The sequence below is a fragment of the Seriola aureovittata genome, chromosome 1 (genome assembly GCF_021018895.1).
Source record: "Seriola aureovittata isolate HTS-2021-v1 ecotype China chromosome 1, ASM2101889v1, whole genome shotgun sequence".
Lineage (NCBI taxonomy): Eukaryota > Metazoa > Chordata > Actinopteri > Carangiformes > Carangidae > Seriola > Seriola aureovittata.
In genome coordinates this window covers 14,032,682-14,050,248 of record NC_079364.1, presented here as the reverse complement: position 1 = coordinate 14,050,248, position 17,567 = coordinate 14,032,682, and the positions used below count along the sequence as shown (strand labels likewise).

General features: G+C 38.1%; 1 protein-coding gene and 1 long non-coding RNA gene across 4 annotated transcripts in view; one reads left to right on the top strand and one right to left on the bottom strand.

Annotated features, from left to right (window-relative positions):
• Positions 1-17,567, bottom strand: part of syt7b (synaptotagmin VIIb) — a 92,999-nt gene that overhangs the window by 38,871 nt on the left and 36,561 nt on the right. For all 3 annotated transcript variants that reach the window (XM_056390385.1, XM_056389643.1, XM_056391206.1), the window contains exons 2-4: positions 10,791-10,894; positions 2,317-2,396; positions 1,097-1,231 (exon numbers count right to left, since the gene is read on the bottom strand). In XM_056390385.1, the coding sequence (XP_056246360.1) occupies positions 1,097-1,231; positions 2,317-2,396; positions 10,791-10,894 (319 nt within the window). The remainder of the gene's footprint in view (positions 1-1,096; positions 1,232-2,316; positions 2,397-10,790; positions 10,895-17,567) is intronic.
• On the top strand, positions 7,065-13,740 carry LOC130183871 (uncharacterized). Its single transcript, XR_008829935.1, has 3 exons — positions 7,065-7,157; positions 10,810-10,944; positions 12,510-13,740. It is a non-coding gene; the product is annotated as an uncharacterized LOC130183871 (long non-coding RNA).

The following is a 17,567-nucleotide window of genomic DNA, read 5'->3' as shown; positions in this document are numbered from 1 at the left end:
AAAAAAACAAACAATAAAACAACAGTCAACCCTCTGTGGAAACCCCATTGGCTCAGGTAAGTATGTGTTTAAATCAAGTCTGCTACACTATCCTGTGGAGCAGATTTGAATACTTTGTTACATGGATTTGAGAGGCTGGATTGTATAAAGGGCCAAAAGGTTCAGGTGAAACAGTGAGATCTGCTCTCTGAGGGTTGTCCATCTCCATGGCAACACCCCATGGGCTGCAGGTGAGAGGTAAAGAGGGTCTGATGAGTCTAGCAGGGCTGTGGGGAAAGGACCTATCAAACCTTTGTACTTGTACACCATTTTACACTGTGAAAAATAATGTGATAATAATAAATAATAAAATATTATTTTCCTGATGTATTGTCCTGTGTTTTGAGTTTTTACTGCAAAATCCAGATAGTATGATAAAGGAGGGTCGTATCTAATTTATATTCTCTCTGGATTCTTCTCTCATAAACAGCCATTATTTAAAGCCTGATTTGTGTTTTCAATAGGACATATCAACTCATTCTGTATGGCTTTTGTCAGACATGAACACTGTTTTTTTTATGTAAAAGCGATCATTTGGAAAATAGCCGTAATTTCTGTCAATGTTTGGGCAGTCCTAGGAATCAGCAATATTGAGGGATGGTGCTGCACATCTCTATCAGGTGCTGCATGGCCAGCAGTGCATACTAAACACCACCTCACTGAGGACATGCCTGAATGCAAAAACATGAGGATTACCAGGGATGAGAGGAGACTTCTGTTAAAAGACATGTGGCCAGACAGTGTTACAAAATGAGGCCTTCTTCCCCCCCTTTGGGCTATCAAATCTGACCTTTTCACTGCTCAGAGGGATCTATTGATCAACCGCTGGCTTTGATTCAGAGTATTTTGTGTGTTATATGCCAGGTGCTTATGCACACAATTAGCCGACTCACTGATTTGGCGTGCAAGAAATCTTTACCTTGCAAATAATGTCCTACTTTATTATGTCAACCAGTCATACAGTTTTGTGGGGGGTTTTCAAGGTGTACACAGGCCCCTGTTCACTACAGCCCTGCCCTGATAGAGGGGTCCCTTACCAGCCATGACTGAGACTCACTTGGGCGTGAGGCGAGGGTCTCCGTAGGGAGCATAGGGAGACATGTTTAAGAGGAACTCCTTGGGCGGGTAGGAGCTCCACCTCTGTTGCACATTGCTGCTGTCATTGTTATTCCAAAAGTCTCTGTCTAGATCACTGTGGCGGGGAGATAGAGAAAGGTGAGACAGGTAAGAGCAGCAAACAATCAAGGACAGTTATAAAGAAGCAAAACATGACATCTGAGAGAAGTGCTGAGAAACAGGGCAGAGGAAAACCACCATAAAAAGATCAAAGTTAAAATAGTGTCTCATAACTCTAAAGGTCAGGCAGAGTGTTAATATATAGGAGAAATGTGATAATGTCAATGCCTATAAAGTTGTATTGTAAATCTGCGCACAGGTCTTAAAACATGGATACTGAATACTTCATAAGAAATTAGTGTAACATTTGTCACATGGTTTTTTTAAATTAAAAGCTTAAGTAAAGAGTTTAAGAGTTTAAGATAAGTGTTGTAATGATCCTGATAGGATGAAATATTAGTGCTTGATAAAACATCCAGAATGGAGAAAAAAAGAAGTGACCTGCAGGCTTTAGCACTCTGTCAGGGATGGGGAAACAAATAAAAAAGAGGAGGCAGAAAAGTCAGTATTAACAACAGGTTACTGAAAACACACACTGAATATGAACTCAGATAATGAAATCTGTAAGTAAAATAATAGTAAAATAGTAATAAATGACTGACTGACATAAACAACAAATAGTTCAAGTTCACAACTATTTTAAAGAAAGATATAGTTGTGAATATTCAGAATTGACTGTTTTCAACATTAAGTTGTAGATAAGATGTAGATTTTGAATGTTTGTGCTTTGCTATTTTTTTTGTATATTCCAAACTGATTTAATTGTAATTTTGTGTAGACCATTATGTCCAGACATTTCTTTCAAATATGTCATTTTAAGGTAAATCTTATTCATCCATTATCCAACATTTGATTTATACAGACAGAATATACAAGTAACCTTCCTACACTGTGTTGTTAAGCGGTTGTAAAATTCAGCCTCTTTGATAAATGAGAAACATAACCCTGTCTCGAGGACATCATTTCAGCGTGGACATTTCTGCTCATGTAGGGAGCTACAAGATTAGCTTTCCAATCAGAAATGGCTGTTAAAATGTGATACTATCACTGCATCATGGATCATTTCCATATGCCTTCATCTACACCCTCCCTGACACCTACTTGATGGCTTTATTTTCCCCTCGACCTCGCACAGAATCTGGAGAGCTGGCAGCCTCCACCCCAGGCTTATTCCTTTTCCCCTGCAAAGAGACAAGAGGGAGACAGAGACAGAGAATGACGGGCGGGGGAAGACAGATCTTAGAGCTGTGTCTTGATCGTTGTGTACAAAAGCAGTTTTGCAATTGAAGTGCTCATTATAGGGGCTTTAGAACAGCAACAGTTTGCGACACGTGTTGTAAAATATGATGAATGAGGGAAGAGCAACAAATTGGTATGATGCCAGGACCACAGCCGGCTTCTGAGGATCAAAACGTGACGAGGGACCACTTAACTATAATGAGATGCAAAACCACACTCTCACTCTCACATGCATGACCCATGCAGGAACATGTCTTTACACACAAACAAAAGGAAAGCACACATTAACACAATGCAGAGTAAGCTTTACATTAGATAATACACAGAACTTTGAATAAATATCAGAGTTCAAAACAGGAAGTTATGTAAAGCCAAACATTTACGAAACCCTATGGAGCTGCCACTTAATGGTTTGTTACACCTGCAGAGACTGTATTTATTACTGTGTTAAGGGGTTATAACATAGCTACAGAGCCTGCGCACATAGCCACTGTTGCTACATCATAGGCTACACTGCAGCTGATGCGTTCCTCCTCAAAAAGAACTAACAAGCACAACAGTACCACTTTGACACTGTGACAACGGTTTCCAATGCCAGCAGAGATTGTTGATAGTGAAGACAACACTGAGTCTGCTGAAGTTAACCTTAGTAGTCTTCTTCTTTTCAGTGACACTCATCAAGCTACGTAATCTCCACCACAAACCTCCTGCTTTTCTATTGCAATGAGTAAAAGACTATAAGTAAGAATGTAATTATTGTTGGAAGTATAATTGAAGAAAGACATGGCCTGATCATGTACAATACATGATCAGGCCATGTCTTTGGGAAAAGCAAATGCTGAACTCCAAATCAAAATGATGTAGAATGAAAAACAAAGACACCCCCAGATTCTTTTCAAAGCAGACAAGTGTCTATACCCCGCCCTCTTTTATGGAGAAACGGGATCATTTGGAGGGTAAGATAATTCTAGACAGGCAGCAAAAATGCATAGATTTCTATTGTAATATATTAAACAGCTTACTTTACTTACTCTCTGCAAATTTTTATCACTTAATGGAAAGTGCTTTCAACAGAGCAGCATACAGTAGTTACAGTTATTGACCCCCGTGTTTTATTGAACTCTATATTTATTGAACTCTTGAGGGTGATAACACTTTGCTCTTTCCAGCTGAGTCACATAGACTCTTTACTCTTACATAATGTTTTCCCATCATAACCTCACGACAAAGACATGAAGAGCACATATGCCATAAAATGTTCACTACATAGACAGGACTCATCATTTTTTAAACCTGCTGTAAAACAAAATGAGACAGACCATGCAATGAAGTGAAGTTTTATTCATAATGAAGGAAACAACATTTTGGACTTGATCCTGTTTGGAGATCTCAGCAAAACTACCATCTGTTGCTGCAGATAATTATCTACATCATCAACTTGACTTAGTTTTTTATTACAAATGACATATTTTTACAAAATATGCTGTATTTTGCATATGACTCTGCTGCGTTAGTTCTCAGCAAGAAATATTGCATCATGCCAAACAAATAAAAAAGACAAAAAATAACTGAAACTCCAACACACAAATCAAGGACTTTTACTAGCACATAATGTGGATGAATGACAAAGTAAAACTACTTTGTTCACATTGTGATGATTAAATAACATTTACAAGTGTTGCAGAAGAATGTTGTTTTGAAAGGGAAATTATTTGCTCTTTCGGTTGTAATAAAAATGGAAGGAAAGTTAGAAGATGCTTTTATTAACAACTGTAGCACTTATAAGGTTATAATTTCACACATTTGTGGCTTGTAAGTGGCTAAAAGATTTGAGACCAATATTTGTATGATAAAGACCTTAGTTGTGGTTAATGAGCATCTCGTCTCACATGTAAAATTGTAGACGCCAGCGTCCACATACCAAGGGACACTGCAGAAAGGGGTTAAAACATAATTGGTGTCTCCTGTCTCCTTCTTTTTACAGCAATGACATTGTTTGTACATCTTCATCACAAAAAGCTCCTGTTTGTACGTCCTTTCTGGATATGTTCTGTTTTCTCAGAACAGAGGTTTTTCAGCAACACACTCTGCAGGCTAACGACTACTAACACAATGAAAACATCTCAGGAGAAGAAAACAGCAGAAGGCATGATGATGCTAAATTAAAGCAATGCAATCTGCCATTTAATTTTAATTGTGAAATTAAATGTCACAAGAAGAAAATCTGTATTTTAATGGAAGTTTTATATGTGGTTTCTGTTCTGCTGTCTGCTGTTGGCATCTGATGGTATGTTCAAATCACAAATTGTCTTAGTGGAGCAACATTAACAGATTGCCACTTTATAGATTTTCACAAAACAGTGTAATGTGCTCATCCTATTTCTACTCATTTTGTTTAGGAGGTTAATCCCCTGCATCAGGGACATTAAATAGACTTCTGGTGTGTAGTCACTTCTTCTGCAGTATGTAACAACCACATTCAAACCTGAAGACAGTTTAGAGCGACCAGTTCACCTGACCTGCATTTTATTTGGACTGTTGGAAGAAACTGGAGAGATCAACAAACATAAAGAAAGAACATACAAATTTAAAAGAGGTTCAAACACAGGATTATTACGCTGAAGGTGGCAGTGCTAACCTCCAAGCCACTATGCAGCCGTGTAGGATAAAACATAAAGTCTAAAAATGAGGACGGTGTGACATCACGATTTGCTGAGCTGACTCAAAAATGTGTCCCTCCAATTATTTATGAAAGTGAGCAGAGTCACTGAAGAGCGCTTGTCACAGATTTGCTAATAAAAAAAACATGACTGTTTGACTGTATTGTAAGTCTTACAAACGAAAACAACAGTATAAACCCAATCATGACATTATGACATATTTCTTACTCAGGAGTAAGAGTGGAAACCATATTATATGAATGAGATCTCTGCAAAATTCCACAGAGGTTCTGGGATAAAGCTGTAAAAAAAATGAAAACATTAAAATGAGGTAAAACACTTGAAAGAGGTTCAAGGGGACAGTAGAAGGTTTTGGTACAACCTTGTTTAAAGGTTCAGGATGAAATCAGGCACTTTGCATGCAGTATAGATATTTTTTAATGCATCTTATGAATATTAAAGAGCTGTCTGAAAACCTTAAAAACAGATGGTTTCAGATGTAGACCAAGAAGACTATGAGTTTGTAGTTTCCTCACACCTAAACAGACAAAACAGGTCACTTGTCAATGCAAAAATACCAAATGACCCATATGACTGCTTTTCTGATCTACCAAGTTTGGTCAAATTTAAGAGATTAAAACCTAAAAAGTCACATGTGCTGTTGATGCCACCCTCCACATCTTTGAATGTTACAATGTCAAGCTACTTTACACCTTTGCTAGAGGATAGTAGTTACTCTCACCGCCAGCAAGACATTGCAGTTCATAAAAATACAGTCAGTTGTTCTTTCAACGAACTACAAGTACTGTTGTTTGGTCTCTAGTGAGATCAGTTTCCATGACTATGACTCCCAATTTTCAGTTGCAATTTCCTGCTCATTGTCTTGTCTTTAAAAATGCATTCTTGGAAAGGCAAAAGAAATATTTATCACTAAATGCTAATGTTTATTTTTATATGATTGATTTTTTTTTCTTTATCAGACTTTGAGGATTTCTTTCTGGTTGGGAGATTTGTAGTTCAGTTTTTAACTCTATGATGAATGCAGTACTTGTATCGAATAAATGATTTTAAGGAGGCTGCAGCCAGGAGGCTTTCAGACAGAGCACAGTGCTGAATGTTTATTTGAATACAGCTTTCAGTGTCCTGCAGGCAGGTGGCCTCTTTATGTATCTTACTGTATCTATCTCTAATGCATCCACAATACACTCTATTATTTATCATGTCACATCTCATATACGTCAAGCCTCGCACAATCATTTTCTTTAATAAAGAGCAAAGCTTGGGGCCTGAGCGGATCTGTACCCACATCCAGGCACTACACTGTAAACATAAACATATTGTACAGTGCATACACACGAGACAGAACAATATTAGATTCAGAGCTTCAGAGAAGGATAGATTTCTAGCAGTCAAGAATATGCTATCAAGTGCACCTCATCTATCATTCAACAGAATCATAAAATCTTCAGGAGGCTGGAGAGGTTAGGGTGGAGAAGGTACAATGTTGAGAGAGTGTGGGAGGATGTGAGAAACAAAACGGAAGAGGGAGAGGATGGGGAGAAACAGGAACAACTGAGTACGACGACAGAGCAGAGGGCCAAGTGAGAGACAGAAAAGGGACAGGATAAAGGACGTTGAAAACAGAATCCAGAATAATGAAGGTGCCATAGCTGTGCAGAGGAAGTTAAAGATGCCTCTTGAGATGTTGAAGATGTGAGAGGGACAGAAGGGGATTCCCTGCTCAGAACAATGTGGCTAGCTGCGTCCTCATAAGTCCTGCTGTCATCACGTTCATCACACACCTGGATGTTCAACAGCACTTTTTCCTCATGTCTGTCGATATGCCTCTGTGGTTGTTTCTGCCTCTGCCTCTAACTTCCCCCCTCCTCCCACTCTCCTCCCCCTTCCACTCCCATAAAACAGCCAATGGCATGAGACCAGTTCCAGGCAGCTTCGTCTCTCCTGGAGCAAACGCTTTCCTATTAATCTTTTCCTTTTATGACCAGAAATGTATCATTCATATACAAGTGATTCATCAGAAGAGTAAGTGACTCAATATCTCTTGACCTTAAACACACAAAATCTGACTTTATTAAACCTATCTCATAGAAATGACAAGTTTATACGACTAATTTGATTTCCAATTCTCTTTTTGGACAAAATGTATTTGCTACCTGGATTATGGTCCCTGGAAACCTTTAGACAACAGAGGCACTGTGGTTAAGGTTAGGGAAACATCACGGTTTCAGTTAAATGTTAATAAGTCAACCTGTCTCATGCTTCAAGCCAATGTTGACTTTTTCTTTATTTAAGCAAGACAACAAACTCTCCCTAACCTTAACCAAGTGCTGTGAGTGCCTCAACATGACCATGCAATGAACAAAAGAGCAGATATTGTAGGAAAAACAAATTAAATATGCTGTCAGTGAACATTTTGCAGATATATCTGAAATCCACATTTTGTGATTTCCCAAATACAATAACTACCAACATTTCTCATTGTTATGTTATTGTAATGTAATGTAATCTGGGAAGCATGATGCTTCCTTCAAAATGGTATCTGCTGTCGCAAACTAGTGGTTATCTGAAGTTATGTCTACCTGCTTGTTGTATAATATATATATATATAATGACAACACTTAATTGCTCATGTCACTCCCTGTTGTTGGATAATATTTGTTTCAAATTGCTATTTAAAACTAAATAGTCAATTTCTTGAACACACTTTTCTCTTATATGTCTTAAACATGTAAACTGGGCTTTAATAACTAAAGCTGAAGCAACTAGTCCATAAATCATTTAGTTGATTGGCAACTAGTCCATAAATTATTTAGTTGATTGGCAGAAAATTAATTAACACCTATTTTGATAAGTAATTAATTGTTTAAGATGATTTTTGAGCAACAATACCAAAAATTTGCTTCTCAATTGTGTGGATGTGCTGCTTTTCTTTTGTTGTGTATGATAGTACATTTGAAATCTTTGTGTTTTAGACTGTATATCAGACAAAACTAGCAATAAAGAAATGCCACCTGGAGATGGGAAAGTGACGGATATTTTCCACTATTTTCTGACATTTTAAAGCCAAAACAATTCATAAAGTAAATAATCGGCTGATCAGTGGACAATAAAAATATTCACTAGTTGGTATTACTGACCTTTTCATCACATTTTTTTTTTAACCTGTGGGGGTTTATTTTTACCTTTAGAAGGGTTAAACAAAAAACAAACAAAAGATAATGACATGAAAGATAAAAAAGAGACAAGGATTATAAAGGTGCTACAGTAGAAGCAGAGGTGAGAAAAGACAGGAACAATCGTGGAAAAAGAAATCAGTGACATTCTGACAAGGACACAGAGATAAAGTGGCAAAGGGACGAACACACACCATCATTCGGTAGAAAAGGGAAAGGAGGGTGACACAAAAACAAAGACAGAGACATAGATAACTTTGAGGGTAAACAAAGATAAGACATTGGTTTGTTAGTCAGGTTCAGTGTTTTTTAAACTCTTTTATAAAAGCAATTTTGATTTTAAGTATTAATATAGTTTATAAATCTAGTAAGCAATTGTAAATGTTACCCTAGAAAATGTTGCCATTTAGCTTAGCTGTTTTTCTGAATAGCCCAGTTAACACTTGACTTTTGTATGTTTCATCAGCTGCTGTGCTGCAGTCACTCCTCAAACGGACAGACAGAGATGAGAGAGCGAGACAAAGAGGAGGCGAGGATGTTGGAAAGCAGGACAGAGTGTAGGAAATGCCAGCAGATAAGAATATATAGGAGGAATTACAGTTGCTCCAACAGCAGCCAATAGCTCTGAGTGATGCTCATTAGCATATGAATCATTAGCATAGCGCTGGAGGCAAGAAGCCATGATGCACAAAGCTCAGAGCACACAAAGCCATGTTTACAGAGTGCACTAAGGTTTCTGATCATGTTTACTGTCATGGCAAAACATACAGCCTCTCGGTGGCTCCGGCACCAGAGAGCACAGAAAGCGAAACATTATTCAACACATAGCAGGATATCGCAGTATACATTCAAGGTCACAGTGTCATTTAAAGAAAACGTGACTGGCTATACAGTGGATTGAGGAGCAAGGTGTTTTCATGAGAGCCATTTGCCTTTAGTCAAAGAGCTGGGTATTGAACCGCAAGTGAAGAAAGCTGACAGTGAATGCTCAGATTTTCTAATCTTGTTTTATTATGATTTTTATCCAATACATCCTGATTTAAATCACAGCTTTTCTAATTTTAGACTATATTTTATATTGGCAAAGTTCTGTTTATGTTCATTTTTAGACATAATTCAATATTTAGGTGTAGGGCTGGGCGATTAACTGAAAAAGTATAAAAACTACCTCGTGTTCAGCGATGTGCCTCCTCCCCGTCCAACTAACATTAGTCCATGTTCACTCAAACCAAAGCTGGCGATATGGATGACACAAGCACGAACACTAAGCTTCAGGCTACGTCCACACTACTACGTTTGAGTTTTAAAATGCATCACTTTTGCCAGTTTTCGAGCCCCTTAAAATGGAGACTTTGGAAATGCTACTGTTTTAGTTTGAAAACTCAGTTGTTTTGTAGCCTGGACGGGCAGAAACTGAGACCTTTGGAAACAATGACGCAGTCACCCGCCTCGCCTCTCGTTTGGGTCTTATCAGTCACGACTACCAGACAGTGGTGAATGCAAAATGGATAACGACCCATTTGTTTAATCACTTGGAACACAATCACATTGCTGAATATGAAGAGTGCATGGTTCAAGAAAAGAGAGGCCGATGAGCGCCAAAATAATCCATCATAAATCATAATCAAGAAAAAAAGTTTGAAATAATCATGATCTTATCGCCCTATCTAATAGTCCAGATTCTTTTGTTAAATGAGAAATTGTAGAAAAATGTATAATTTTTTAAGTATAAAAAAAGCATTTTTTTGTATGAGGATACAACTGACTATTATTTTCATTATCAATTAATCAGAGGGACAGTTAATGTCTTGATTACTCAATTAATTGTTGATTGTTGATTAATTATTAGCTACACAGAAAATAGTGAAACTGGCTATCACCATTTCCTGAAGCCCATGGTGACTTCTTTAAATGTCTTGATTTGTCTGATGAACAATGTAAAAACAAAGATAACCGTTTTAAATCAGAACAAAAGCAACAAATCTTCACACTGGTGAATCTCTATTTTGGTATTAATTCCAAAATTCAGATATCGTACCATATTTATTTGAGCAAGGACAACATGGAGGAAACTGAGCTCAAATCTTTTGTTTTAACTCGATTAATAAATAACAGCTTGACAGTTAGTGATGTAAATTTAATGAGTGTTATTAAAAGCTAATTTTTCCTTTGTCACAAGCAGAATTCAGCCAACAAAGAGAATGAGAGAACGAAACATTACACGATCAACTATACCAAAGTCTCATCTAAAAGACTTGCACGATCATCTACATCTCCTCCTATTACTTTTTTCTCTTCTCTTTATTCCATACAGCTCTGTTGCAATGTTGAAATGTGTCTGTGTCCGACCTTGCCCCAAAACAGAAACCCTTCTCTACAAAATTGGTAACAAAAAATACCCAAAGATGCTGTGGTTCACAGAGGCCATCCGCTCAGTTGAAATGACTTTGAGAGTGTGTGAAAAATAAGCACAGTAACTTACCAGTTTACGTTGGCACCAGGTGCAGACGCCACATAGAGCTACCAGCCAAATGGCACACACTACGAACGCAACAGACACCAGGAATACACTGAGAGACACTGAGCCTGAGGGAGAGAGACAAAGGCAGAGAAGAGAGAGACAGAGACATAGATTGGTGGGTATTAGTGCATTTAATGTAACACTTTCCATCCTGAGGTTTAAAGTACAGTTCACTGTTGAAACTGCGCAAAGTACAACGTGTGACAAAACTCCCAATTTCAGGGGAAAATGAAGGTATAATCAGGAGCAATGCTTTGCAACGTGCCTTCCTTCCTTCTTTCCTGCCTTTCTCCATTCATCTATGTCATCTGGCATCTGTCACCAGTAAGACACAGAGAGAAATGAAACAAGTGAGTGAGGGGGGAAAGACACAAAGGCAGAGATTGCTTCATGCTCATGCTCCCTGCATGTATCAATAGGAGATCCGCCCATGTCAGGAAGAGATAATATCATGGGGCCAGAAGCCATGCAATTACCAGCTTCCGTTTTCCCTCTTCTATCTCGTAAATCCTTCAGCAACTTTGTTCCCATCTTGACAGATGAAAACTTCCTCCAGTGCCTTCTATTCCTCATCTCTATTTCTTTCAATTACTGCCTCTCAACAATGCTGTTCATTCAGTTATCTGCCACCTTGTCTGCCAAGTAATTCAAAATGCGGTGACATGCTGGCAAAACAATGTCGACAAACAACGAGCTCATAACTGCTACAACTTTTTTCTTTGAAATACAGTCCATTTTTTTCTCTCTTACATGAAAATTTAATCTGACTGCAAATTCTCTCTGTTATCCCCCATTTCTCTTTTCATCCCTACCTGTGCACCTTCAACATTTATAAATTTGTTGGGGTCAATAAACAGAGGAAGTGGATTAGCTAAGACAACTTAATTTTCTTTTTCCTCCCTCTTCACTCACATTTTTAAATCTCTTTTCCTCATCTTCTTCAGATGTATTATGCACCAACCAAGCTCCCTGGTAACACTGCTTTTCAACATGTATCCAGAAAGCTATTTAAGGCTGAGAATTGGCTCCTACATACACACCTATTATCATCTGTCGTAACTGTGTCAAACAAAGCTAAATTGGAGGCTAGCTTGGTTGTTCTGCATTATCCTCCATCTCTCTCTCCCCTCACTTTCCCTGTTATCTTTCCCTGTTATCTCTCACAGTCAACTTCATATAAAATGCCCAATAATACTTAAGATGAGCAATCTGTGCTAACTACTCATTTTGTTTTTAAGAAAAGTTAAAAGAAATATGCAGTTTGAGGCATGTTAACAATAAACATAAACAAAACCAAACTGTGAGACTGATTGGTACAACCTGACATAGAATATATCCTATTTCTTCCAGGGGCTCATCCGCTTCACATTAATGCAGAGATTTGTATCCTTGCATTTGGGGGGTTGAATTCCTCAGTTATTAAAGCGTGTTTTTACCCACCAGCCTCACCAAAATTAGTCTCAGCCTTTTTGACTGTTTGATAAGGTATCAGATTTTAGATAGTGAAATATTAGGCACGGCAGAATATGGTGGCAATTAAGATCACAGGGTTGAATTTTCTCCCTCATCCTCTTGCCTTTCAGTTTGGCAGCAGAGGCTGTTGTTGTGGTAACATCGCTTTCAAATGTGTTTAAATGGTTAAGTGGTCTCGGTCTTACCAGTGTTTCCTTGTTGATTTAGACCAACAGATACAGGAACACAGAAAGCCAGCTCTGTTGAAGCAGCGAGAAAAGCTAAAATACTCTCCAGCTGGAAGGAACACAACCAACTGGAAAGAAGAATGACGCCGGTCAGACCTTTTACAACTGCTAGGCCTCCGTCTGTGGACACACAAAAGTCTGACTTGGCTGGGTGTTATCAGCAGGAGGACTTCATGATTTCAGTCACTAAGTCACTAGAAAAGTGATTTTTTCCACAAACCAAGATAAAATATTACGACCAGGTACAGGATACCCATGTAATACCCAAGTTTAACAAGGCGAATCATGATCGATAATGATAAACATGCAAGTGTGTGTGTTATTGTTATTTTTGTACTTTGCATTCTGTTGCCAAATGTACCAGTCCTAAATATTATAACTTTAAAATAAAGACTGGTAAATGTCCTATTGGGAATAAGATGCCCAATCTTTTTTGTCAGTTTGGGCGACTTCAGTTTCTTTTTGGAAGCATTCAGTTGGTTGTTGAATAAGTAGAACCCATTTACGCGTTTTTAACATACAAACTTTAAGTATCAGGATATCCTACCTGGATAAAGAAAAACACATGTTAATTCAAGATGCAGTACTTTCCAATCAGGATTCCATCAGATCGGCCAGACCACATACGGAGAAGGCCTGGCTCATACTGTGATCAGACAGAATCAGAAAGATGCTGAAAGATAATTCCTCCTCCTCCTCTTATCTCAAGCTACCTTGCAAAAAGCTATAGACAACTTCTTCCACATCAAAGGAAAAATAAGACCTAAACTGAAATATGAGACCTAATCACAGTGTGAGTTGAATTTAAATAATGACATGCTAATAACTGGTGTAAATGTGAAGATCAGATGTCATAATCCAACTACAGATTGCATCTTAATATCAGGTAGAAATGGGGTCCTAGTTAAATTATATTATGGCTGTTGACCGGTTACTTTACCCCACTCAACCACTGACTTCATCTCAAACACCACTTTCTGATCTATGTTTACCCAGTGTTAACACTTTCTAGAATAATTTCAACTCAGTAGGACGACAGTTTTGCATCATAGAGTGCGCCCATTTCCACTGGTCCTTCACAAACAGATTAAAGTGAGATCCGTACACCTGGGGAACAGGTTAGGCAGAGCTGGAACAAATGGAGCTCAGCAGCATGTTTCTTGTCCTGTTTCATCATTCAGCTTTTGAAGTATATATTTACAATAAATGCCAAGAACTGCAACTGCAGCAATGTCTGGTTCTTGAATCTGTATCACCCAGAAATGTCCTCTTTGAATCTCAACACAAAGATGATTGCATGTAAATTTTCAGGAGCAAATCTCTACTCACATAGAGAGAGAACAACAACCCTATACACAAACATCATTTAGGGTCTCATTCTTTTGGCGTATGATTACAGATGAGGATTGAACACAGCTTTGTGGTTCAGCTCTCTCTTTACCATCATAACTGGATACAAAACTCATATTACCTAAGCTGCTCCACCTCAGTAGCGATCTGTTTGATCTTGATTTATTCACTTGAGGACAAGATCTTTGCCAAGAAGATGAGCTCATACCCTCCAAAATCTACAACCCATTGCAACTCATAACTCTCATAAAATGACCTACTGACCATATGTTGCTGTAACTGGCCACATTAAAATGTACTATTGATTGCTGAGAAGTACTCAAGTGGGAACAATGATTAGCGGTATAGTCATTTTGAAACCTTGGAAAGAGAAAAGGTGTACACTATTCGTTTTATAAGGTGAAATTGTTGAAAATATTTAATATTTGAAACACTGATAATCTGAGGTACTTAGGTCCTGTTTAAGGTAGTTAGAACAAGCAATGCCATTAATTGGTTTTCCATGTATGTCACAGATGATTGTCCTTATCACATCTCACATTGGTGAAAAAATGTAAATATGAACATGCAACATGCATACTCAAAAATAAGGAACAGATAAATACAGATGGATGACACAGTTCCTAATCAAAGGAGTCATGAACAATTCATGACACGGTGAAGACCTCAGGGTCAATAAACTACTCCACTCAGCAAGTACCTGCACAGTCTTAGTGCTCTAGCTACCCAGCTGCTGCTACAGCTGCATATTTAGTGGACAGGTATGAGAGTGGATTTGATGTTTTCATCCAACTCTTAGCAAGGAAGTACATAAGCTGTTTTTTTGAATATGCTTTTTGAATATGTGTTCAGACCGTGTGGCCTTTGATTTGGATTTTTTTTATTGGCTTCTAACTCTGATAAATCTTCATGAATGACAATTTTAGCATAGATTGAACTTGTTTTGTCCAGCGATTGACTCTGATACTTCATGTCATTCTCATAATTTCTTGTTTTCGCTAGCTTTATCCAGAACTTTCATCTGTATCGTAAAGTCTTCATCAGTGAATACAGTTTGCGCAGTTGTCCTGGAGATGGATTTGTTGACATGCAAGCTCAGTAGCTGGTATTATCCACAGCAATTTTAGGATTTCTCATCTGTATTAGCTTAAAAATAAAGCATCATGAAGCAAACTCCACCTGCTGATGAAGATGGTGTGATATGCTTAAAAGCTCTGGAAAAAACTCTGCACCTTGAGTTGTGATTGTTTGTGTTTGTTAAACTATTATTTCTGAGCTTTAAAAATATAATAATTTCAACAGTTTCAAAACCAAAATCACCTTTCCTTCCTAATTATTCCATGTACTGTATGTCTGCTCTTGTCTTCTTTAAAAAAAAAAAAATAATCATGGTGTGCTGTTACCCTGTCTTTTAACAGCACATGCTATGATGTAATAATGTAAAGTCAGGTCATGGAACGTTCAATAAATGTGGATTACCTCCAGATGCAGCACCTACTGTGCTGTGTTTGGTATCATACTGGGTACCTCCCATGGTTCTGAGTGTAAACAAGAGACTCTTGCAGTACTGCTGCTATCACTCAGACACTCTCTATCTCTTGTTTTCTCTATGTATTATGGAGTGAATACATATATAGTCTGAGATAATTTAGTTAATAATCACAAAATGTAATGCAAAGATGGTTTCATATTTAAAAGTGTAATGTCATTCTCAATATTCTCTTATCGTTATTCTTGTCACTCATCTTCCTACTTGCAGCGTCTTTGTCAACATGCCATTATTTTCACTCATGTGGTGATTATATAATTCATAACTCAGTTCTAATGATTAGAACTGCTCATCTGAAAAATAGCCTCACATCTATTCATTATTTTGTTGAAATTCACAGAATATGATTGATAACATTTAAAGAAACACACAGTCAATCTTAGAAATTAAGAGAGAAAATTATCAGGTTAAGAAAACTAAAACTGTATCTGGTTTCCCTTCTGAGCATTACTCCAGTAATGATGGACTACTGAGTACAAGTCAATGCATAAAGATTTGCTGGCATTTTGAATTATAAACTATTGTCTATCTTTGTAACATATGACACATTAGGCTCCAGTATTAGCAGTTGTCACAATTTATATATATATATATATTTTTATTCAGTTTATATAAGCCTGTTTCTGTTCTGTTACCCTTTAATGAACTACCTGTAGCTGAAAATTTCACTTGCCTGCAGCAGCTGATTTTTTCTAGAAAAAACAAATAAATAAAATGGCTCAAATAAACCACTGTATGTAACCTGTAACACATCAAAGGCCATACAAAGTTGGCCAAATTAGCTAGTACTGAAAGTCGGAAGTCCATCAAGCCATTCCCCACCGTTGACAAACAGATTTGAGAGCTCTAACTCTTGGATTTTTTATTAATTTGTTGAGTGCACGGTTAGTATCACTGAATGGAACGATGGCCAAAATTTTGAATGTAAGACCAAGTTGTAACAAACTGTAATTATCCTTTAAGATGAGGCTCTCACCTTCTCTCTCTGGCTTTCTATTAAAAACTCCCCCTCACTGTCCTTCCTAATTCAGTCCATGCTCTCTTCTCTTGTGGGCGCCAGTATCTCTCTGTCAAATTTACCCCTTAGTCTCTCTGCGTCTCCTCTCTTCCACCTGCCGTGCTTATCTGTTTGTGCTCTGTTCACTCAGCCCCTGGTGTTGGCACCTGGCACGACACAGAGAATAAGCACTATTAGTCACTGGAGACCTCCGGAGGAGCATTTCTTGTTGTAGGTCGGAGCAACATGGAGAGGGCCGCCACCATGGGAGGCGACCCTTGACTGGCACAATAGAGAAGCCTGCCAGAAGAGTGGCGACCAGTGGGAGGAACACGGGCATTCAATTATGAAGAAAAAAACAAAGAGGAATGAAAGAAAAAAGCGTGTGTCTGTTTAAAAGACTTTGACTCTATCAAAGCTCAGCATTACTTCAGGCATCTCTGTTATTTGGACTGCTTGGTGGAAGGATTGATATGGATGTCAAAACAACACATACGTAGATGTTGTATGGCAGCATACTAACCCCACAAGCGTTCTAGTCTGACATCAAACACGAAGAGAGGAAGAAGGGAGGCATAGTAAACAATAACAACAACAGGTGGAATGACAGCAAGTGCATGTGCAGCAACAGGTCTGTCCCAACTTCTGGAAAAAAAAACACGCTAAGACTGGTGTATGGAGATATTCTGCATAAGACACGGATCAGCAGGGACGAATTATAGACAAACAAATGCCAATATGCAAACGGCGCCATAAAACATTTCAGATGAAAGGAGGAAACACCTCAGACTTATCTGACGGCTCAAAGATAGACATACGGATCTGTACACAGAATCCAGGGTGAGTGAGTTATATTAAAAACACGTCGTCAAACTGTTCATGCCCTGAAATTTTACCATTATTGTTTGTGAACTGCGACAGCTGGCATCAGCTGTAGCAACGCTCCTCCCACTATGTTCACAAATGCTAACGTTATCTCGTTGTGGCTAAAATAGTGGCAGCTTATAACGTGAGCTGGATGTTCACAACATTAGTCGGCTACTGTCATTTCTGTTCAGTCTGTCAACATATAATGCTGACTTTTTAAATGAATATTCTCACACCACGGGTTTGTCGCCTTGTTAGTCAATTTAAACTACTGC